Here is an 8,246-nt window from a genome sequence, read left to right as displayed (position 1 = left end):
TTTAAAGCCAGGACTTAGAGCTACATGTGTACCTTCTCTGAATGTTGAACTGGAGGTGCTTTGAACTAAAAGTTGAGGACTTATTGGTGGAAGAAGGAACCCAACACTGAAGGTATTCAACTATCCATTTGAATCTGGTAATGCTACTGTGTCCAAGCTAGTACAGTCTTTTCTCTGTGGAAAATACGGACAGATAAAAGTGGTCTGAAAAGGTTCGTGGCCTAAAGGGGTCAAGGGTCAGACATCAGGATGGGCTGTAACATGTGTGTGGTGCAGAAGCCTGAGGAGCAATATCGAGTCATGTTCCAGGTAAGAAGCAAAACCAAAATGTGTCAAATGTTTCCCATATCCATAATATTTAATTGCGTAGGTGTAACAAGGAAAAAGGGAAAGAGGAGGCGAGAACCGGCTTAATAACATAAATAATCAGTCTTAAGGTGCATTTACATTGGTAGTGATTGAATGGCTAAAGGTCACAAAGTCGCTGTACTGTTGGTCTCTAGCAGGTGTTCCTACCTGACTGCATTATCCAGTTGTATTAGGAAGCGTATCATGCAATCTCCATGGTCTTCATTCCCATTTCCTAACTTTGCTACAACAGACTAGTCACACTGTGAATACAGTGAAAGTTGGATTAAAGTCCTGCTACTGAAGTCTGTTCTTACTGAAATTCTAACCACTCCTCTCAGTGGCCGAAGCTGGAAGTGTTATTGAACGTATGGGCACATGTGAGCTCCAGTCCACAGAGTTGTGCATAAAGCAAGTTTTTAGTTGTAAATGGTGTAATACAGCCAATAAGAATGTATATTTTATTAATTATACCCCAGTGTTCATTTTAGTCTTTTGACGAAAATGTCCATTTATGATCAGATCACCCGAAACACATCTTAAAGATGAAGTGTGTAAAAGATGAAGTGTGTAATTCTTGCACTGAACATAACTGCAAAAGTAAACAGTTTTCAAAAATCTTTCAGAATATGCCCCACTTCTCCTGTTGATCAATCAAACAGATAGTCAGGTTTTAATATGAATTAAATGTACAGTTAAAAAGCTTGTTAATGACTCTTTTAAAGCCAGGACATAGAGCAACATGTGTACCTTCTCTGAATGTTGAACTGGAGGTGCTTTGAACTTAAAAGTTGAGGACTTCATGGTAGAAAAAGGAACCCAACACTGAAGGTCTTCAGCTATCCATTTGGACATAATTGCAAAAATAAACAGTTTTCAAAAATCTTTCAGAATATGCCCCTCTTCTCCTGTTGATCAATCATACAGATAGTCCCGCTTAAACTCATGCCACTTGTTGTGTCAATGTTGTTGTCGGACTGGGCTGCATTTCTATCAGGAAGACTTGCAGACTTGAGTGAAATTCAAGATGACATTCATTTGATGAATATAAAACAGAAAATGTATGTCTCTCTTTGGCGTAAGCCCCGTCTGGCAGTCCGAAGAAGTTGTACTTGGAACCGTCATATCCTACCGGAGATAGGAGGTAGGGCCGAGGAGCCTACCCCCGTGCAGGACGGGACTCAACTGGTGGTGGAGGTTGCCGTGTTAGCACACCGAAACAGCAATGTGATAGATTGTGAGCAGACTTATAAAGCAATGGCTTACATGTGATTGGCTAGGAGTTACCTAGCTAATGGTGCGATGATGTACAGCTGCTAGTCTTCCTGCTAGAACTACGCTATGCTTACATTTCCCAAAAGCATTGTTAGCCAGCTAGTCAAGTCATTTTTATTTGTATAGCGCCTTTCACAACACACATAGTTTCAAAGCAGCTTTACAGAAAATCATGCATTAACAGAAAATGAAACTGTAGTATCTATAATGTCTTAGAGTCATCATTGTGTAGTTTGATAAAATATACGTTTGTGAATTGTGTTTAAAAATAAGTAATTAAATAATAATTGTATTTAGAATCCCAGTGAGCAAGCCGAAGGTGACTGTGGCTCACAAGGCTATGATCACAAGTTCCATCATTACCAACATAGTTCAACAATTTGGTGTTTCCCAAAACCATAGTTTCAATGGACATTTCCAAACAACATTACAAAGTTGTGTGGTTGGAACTACAGCTCTCCACCTGTGTTTAGAAGCATAGTTCCTTGCTAGTTTGCGGTGTGTACATCATACAAAATTTGACTTTGCTGAGGCTTCTCTATCTTTCATTCTATCAAGACTTTGAGCACGTTTACATGCACTTATAAAAACTGCTTGTTCCATAGTTTTGCAGAAAGCAGTGTTCTGAAATGTCACGTAGAAGCTTATGCAGCCATTTAAGGGATTAAAGGCTGTTAAGATGAAGCACTTTAACACACATGGCTTGACCCGGCGGCCATGACGTGGGACTCTGGCTCGTTATCCGCCTCCCCCACAGTGAAAGTTGAACCACTTATCCACAGGGCAAGGTCGATATATTGAGCCAGATTGAAGGTACACCAACTGCCAGGCATCCAAGAGTGCACCGGCTCATACAAGCCTGCACAAAAAAAGTGTTTGAGGGTGATCTCATTGAAGCCTACCTTGTCTGCCAGGATGCAGAAGTCCTCCACATAGTCTTCTATAGAACGTTTTCTTTGACGTAGACGTATTAGTAGATCTGCTGGGTTCATATTGGTGGTCAGGTATTCTGTAACGTTGGCTGGCAGGCTGGGATGCAATGACAGGTAGACGATGATGATGAAGTGTAGAATCCAAGTGTAGTTTATTAACTAACGTGAACGAGAACAAAACATTGGGCTTGGGCTTGGGCTTGGGCTTGGGCTTGGGCTTGGGCTTGGGCTTGGGCTTGGGCTTGGGCTTGGGCTTGGGCTTGGGCTTGGGCTTTACACCAACATTCAATACATTCAATACCTGAACCAAACACAATGGAAACATGAGACTTAAATACATGGACATGGGAAACATAAACCAATGAACAAACAGAACTCTGAACAAGATAACAAGACAATGAGCATAAACCAATGACATGATAGAACCAATAACAAGACTATGAACCAATGGGAAACAGACACAAAGAACATGAGGGAAACAGGATGATCACATGACTTGACATGGAAACAGGAAATAACATGACATGGAACTACTTTTCAAAATAAAAGACATAAACACAAAACATGAACATGAACACATCTAGACATGACAACCATCTTGTCTCTCATTTTACATTTGCCTATAATTTATTCTGGTATTCTCAGTCTAGGCTTGCTCACTTTCTCTCTCTCTTGCTCTCTCTCTCTCTCTTTCTCTCTCTCTCTCTCTCTCTCTCTCTCTCTCACGTAATAATGTCCCCACAGATTTCATCTGTCTGTGGTTGCAGTAAGCTGCTTGTTTTCCATGTTTGTTTGTTTGTCTTGTTTAAATAAGATTTAATTGGTTTTATTACCCATACTCCCTAAAAGGAAGAAAATATTCAATCCATGCAAAACATTTCATTTTCAAACAAATTAATGTAGTCAAAAATTCCACGATGGCCTTTATTTACAACTGTTAAATTTTTACTCAGCCAGTATAAAATGCACAAAACAGACTAGCAATGAACTCCTAAATCACAGCTGGTGTCTGAAACCAAAGGTGACTTTGAGGAAAGCCACAGATATTTGAAATGCTTTTCTGGTTTTGTAATTGCAACCAGACTGCAGATGCATAATCTATTGCACGCTTTTGTTGATAGGAGGTTCCCAATACTAGCAAAACCAATTAGCAGAGCACTCAAACCTTTAAAGCTGTTAATGCATAGAAGGAGAGCAATGCTACCATGTAATTACAAACATCGTAATCATTTATGTGTACAGATTATTGATGGAAACCAGAGACCAATCTTGTGTGTGATGTTTACAAAATTCTGAGCTTTGTTTTCATGCAACATGCTGATATTGTAGAGAGAGAAGGAGAACTTAAATGTCCCCACAATGGTAGTAAAATCTGAAAAACCTACACTGTGGGATCCCCACAGTTATATAAAGGCAATAAATAATGTATAGAAAAAGTGTTTGTAAGAGTTACGGTGTTAATTGGAAAACACTGGGAAATCCCATCAGTAACAATAAAATCTGAAATCACCTACAATTTGACAACTTACTAAATAATCTGCAATAAATAGGAATTAAACATTTATATCTAAAATAAAAAAAAAGCCAAATGTTTCAATAAGCTGGTTGATATAGCTGGAAGGTATAGCTTATACCAGTTGCATAATACCCAGGGTTAAATGATTTGTTGTTTTTAGCGGGCAATCAAACTAGTTTGCACTGGTCAGGCTAGTCTGGTTTTCTGGTTTTAGTGAGGTTTTGGGCACTTATAAAGTACACTGAAAAAAGCTTAAATATGTGCTTGATGTGGTAACATCTAAATTACCTGGCTCTATTCATGTCAGAACTAATATTTAACAGCACTGAATCAACCTTAATACATCAGATTTCACCAACAAAACTCATTTTTAGAGGTTAGATCAGGTAGAAATAGCTCCTTAAGCCCAAAGTATACTTCGGTCAGAACGGTCCCCGTTCAGGACGCATGACACAAATCTAGTCATCAGCAGAGTGCGCGAGCACTCACGCATACAGCCTGATTTTTCTAACTGCACGTGTTTGAATGCGCAGAATGCTCATGCAGCTTTATTTACACTAATTAGTGGGTTCACAAGGTAGCCGTTTTGAGCCGTTGTTGTCACAAAGAAGCGCTAGAAGAAGATATAATTGCTGCTAAACATCAGGAGATGAAGGTAAAAACAACAACAGTGAATGTGCAAGACAAAAGTGAGGAGGTCTGGAGATACCTGCATTTGTATAACCCTAATCTGAAGAAATATAAAGACATCTTTTTTTGTAAGTCTGGGGTCTCATAGCAGTTGTAGCGTGCATGCGCAAACCGCCTGTGTATATGCATGCATAGTTATATGGAGTATTCTTTGACAGGCTCGTGTTCGACTCTACGCAGACACTGAGCACTCGTGTCAAAATGAAAGTATACCAAGGGCTTAAAGGTAACAACTGTAAGTTACCACTTTTTACAGTGTAGTCAGGCTAAGGAAATTAGCTGACCACCATCTTGGCCAGGCTGAGAAATCAGCTAGACCAGCTTTAACCAACTAAAACCAGCAAACCACTTTAGGTTGATTAAGCTGTTTAAGCTGTTAACCAGGAAGAAAAAGCTTTCATCTAATCAGTAATGCATATGGATTGGAAGTTGCATTATACCTCTAATATTACATTTTCACTCCACTGATGGTTAGGTTTAGGGTTGGGGTTTGTTTTAAGGTGTATGGTTAATAAAATATGCATTTCTCTTCACTGTATCACATCATTTACAACTAAAAACAACTCGCTTTTGGCACCACTCTGTGGAAATTTCACCCGGAAACTGGAGCTTACACATGCCTATACTTTCAAAAACACTTTCAGCTTTGGCCACTGGGGGCAGTGGTTCAATTTTCGGTAAGCACAGACCAATTTCAGCTAAAGAACTTTCGACCTTCTGTTGCCGAATTCATAGTGAGATCAGTCTGGTATATTATCATCTAAAAGTTTGGAAAAGCCGTATAATACTGCAGCCAATAGCTATGTTTCCATCAAAAAAAAAAAAAAAAATGTATGTGCGTTTTGGGATATCGTATAAAAACATGTGAATAAATCCCCAAAATGTGCATAAAAACTGTATACGCTCACTTGAGGTGGATAAATTTTTTATTAGATAAGAAGAAATGCGCATAAACTATGATGGAAACACATTTACTGAATAATCTCCTATTGAATTTGTTAGGAATAAAAGTTCATCAAAAAGGTCATGTGACTGAAAAACTCGTTCATTACTGGACTAACCAGCGGACCAATCATCACATCTGAAATGTTGCTCTGGTCACCTGAAATAACAGTGTCTAGAAAATCCAAAACCCACAAAAAGTTTGCAGAGCAAATAAGTCGAGAACAAACTTTAACTATATGGAAGAGAAGGTATATTGACACTTTTGAAAAATATCTTATAGATCCGCACGGTAAAGTCATAAGGTTGCATGAACGCACGTACTGTATATAGTGCTCCCAGAAGTGTGTGACGTGCTGTCGCTCCCAAACATGAGACAAAGTTCTTTAGTGTTTTGACTGCGTGCTCTAAACCAGCAGTATTTTATATTTTAAAAAAAAAACACTCACAGTGGCTACAATTTCTCCGGAAGTGACTATTTCATCCTTTTAAACATCTTTGGATGGAAATGCGGCTTTATTCGCACATTGTTTTTGCGATAATATGGTTTTTCGAATAAATAAAATTCGCAGCTTGGTTGGAAACATAGCTAATGACACATATCACAGGTTGCTTATTACTCAGGTCTATGCTTAAACCCCTGACCCTTAAAATGCAGAGACAGAACAAGAAAGCAGGTGCTAGATGATATGACATGAAGAATGAAGGATAGAAGGTGAAGACAAATACATTATTACAGACTCAAACAGAGAGCTGGACTTAAATAGAGGTAGAATCTCATGGAGAAGAGGGTGAAAAAATGTGCAGAATGATAGAGAGATAAAGAGCTTTGGAGGAATGGAAGTATGTACAGATAGCTTTTTTCTTCAGCTGTTTGCCCTCAGATGACAGCAGTAATTGATTTCTATGCATCACAGAGCAGAAATGAATTGATGGGCCTTAGTTGCTCCTCAGGACCCCACGGAGCTGTCCAGAGCAGTGTCTAATTGTAAATCTTACAGCCTCCCTAAAAAAAATTGAGAGTTCATGGCAAATTTGCCAAAAACATGCCGTTTGTTCACCACTGATCATTTTCACATGTAAATGAGCTTTGCGGCAAATTGTTTATTGTTGCCAAAGATTTGTTGCAGGTTCACCACAACTGGTGATGAGCTGCAAACTTCTGGCAAACATTTATGGAGAATCACAACTCATTTGCATGTGAAAATAATGAGTTGCAAATTTGCGACAAATATGTGGCAAGTTTTCGGCTAGTTTGCCAGAACTCTAGATTTTTTTTGTAAGGGCTTCTCTGTCGAGTTTAATCTCAGGTTCATCTCATTACAATTTCTAGCTCCATGATAAGAGTTGTTGGTCTCTCTTGGATTACTTGTCAAAGAATTGAGTTTCAAGAGCCATGCTTTGGTTCTGTGTAAATGAAATGCCACACACTAACATGTCAGTGGGAGGTCTTCAAACTTTAATCATAAAGGTGAAGTGTCTAAAAAAAAAAATTCAAATGGCAGACAGGGGGAGAATCCTGTTTGAAAACAGTCCTTTTTGCAGTTTTGTTTGGTGTTGCTAATGGTGCAGAAATTACTTTTAATTTAGACAAAAATACACACACACACACACACACACACACAAATGATCCATATTCATATTTCACAAATGAAAAGAAGTTATCCAAGCAGTTCTCTATTGATGTGTCCACTCCCTTTGACCGCTTTCGCTGGAATCCTCTTCGCTGAAAGAGCCCACTAATTAAGCTAAATTAAAACATTTTTATTCCCTTGAATCCACCAAATTAGAGAACTTTTGTGTTGGCTATGTATATGTGGAGTGGAAGTGTAACTATAATCCTTTGTTCCATCATCCTTGGTACTTCTCTTGGTACCTTAATTAACCTTGTGTTAATATAATAATCACTTATCAAAGTGCTTTTATTTGTCTGTTAGCTAACAGGGCAGGGGTCGGCAACCTATGGCACATGTGCCAGCATTGGCACACAGAGGGGTAATTACTGGCACACCAGCAATGGTGAGAGAGGAGTAGACTATTTTTTTTTTAATAAATTCCACACCTACATTTCAATCTACATCTTGATGTAGAGCTAAACAAAAAGTTAAAATATGACGAGACTGCAGTATACCCAACTCATGCAGCGCATGCAAATAATTTGCAAACAAGTCGGCACAGCCATTGACCAGAAAAATAAAAAATGGCACTCCATGTCAAAAAGGTTGCCAACCCCTATAATAGGGTGATTCTCACAAAACCTGTCAAGAATTTTCTAAAATCAAAAGAAACATATAAGAAATTATATTTTACACAGAAAATTAAGTCTACTTTTTGGGCCATTAAGATTTTTTTGTTTGTTTTTGCATTATTATTCAAATAACCAATGTGAAAAAAGTTGATACTTTCATGACTACAATGCTAATAAATGATATATTATTTAAATTTGAAAGTATTTATACATATAAGTAATACTCCCTTGGTACTGCCTTTCATTTTTGCGGATTTTAATTTAAAAAAAAGAATTTTTTTTAAATTAAACAACA

The 8,246-nt window shown here is 38.2% G+C and overlaps 1 protein-coding gene across 1 annotated transcript in view; it reads left to right on the top strand.

The window, feature by feature from the left end:
• Positions 1–216: 216 nt before the first annotated feature.
• Positions 217–8,246, top strand: part of LOC127420027 (PDZ domain-containing protein 4-like) — a 47,305-nt gene continuing 39,275 nt past the window's right edge. Inside the window, exon 1 of the mRNA XM_051661955.1 lies at positions 217–309. Coding sequence (XP_051517915.1) covers positions 250–309 — 60 coding nt within the window. The 5' untranslated portion in view covers positions 217–249. The remainder of the gene's footprint in view (positions 310–8,246) is intronic.

The sequence above is a fragment of the Myxocyprinus asiaticus genome, chromosome 29, assembly GCF_019703515.2.
Source record: "Myxocyprinus asiaticus isolate MX2 ecotype Aquarium Trade chromosome 29, UBuf_Myxa_2, whole genome shotgun sequence".
Taxonomy (NCBI): Eukaryota; Metazoa; Chordata; class Actinopteri; order Cypriniformes; family Catostomidae; genus Myxocyprinus; species Myxocyprinus asiaticus.
The sequence above is the reverse complement of the archived record's forward strand: the minus strand, read 5'-3'. Positions and strand labels throughout refer to the sequence as shown.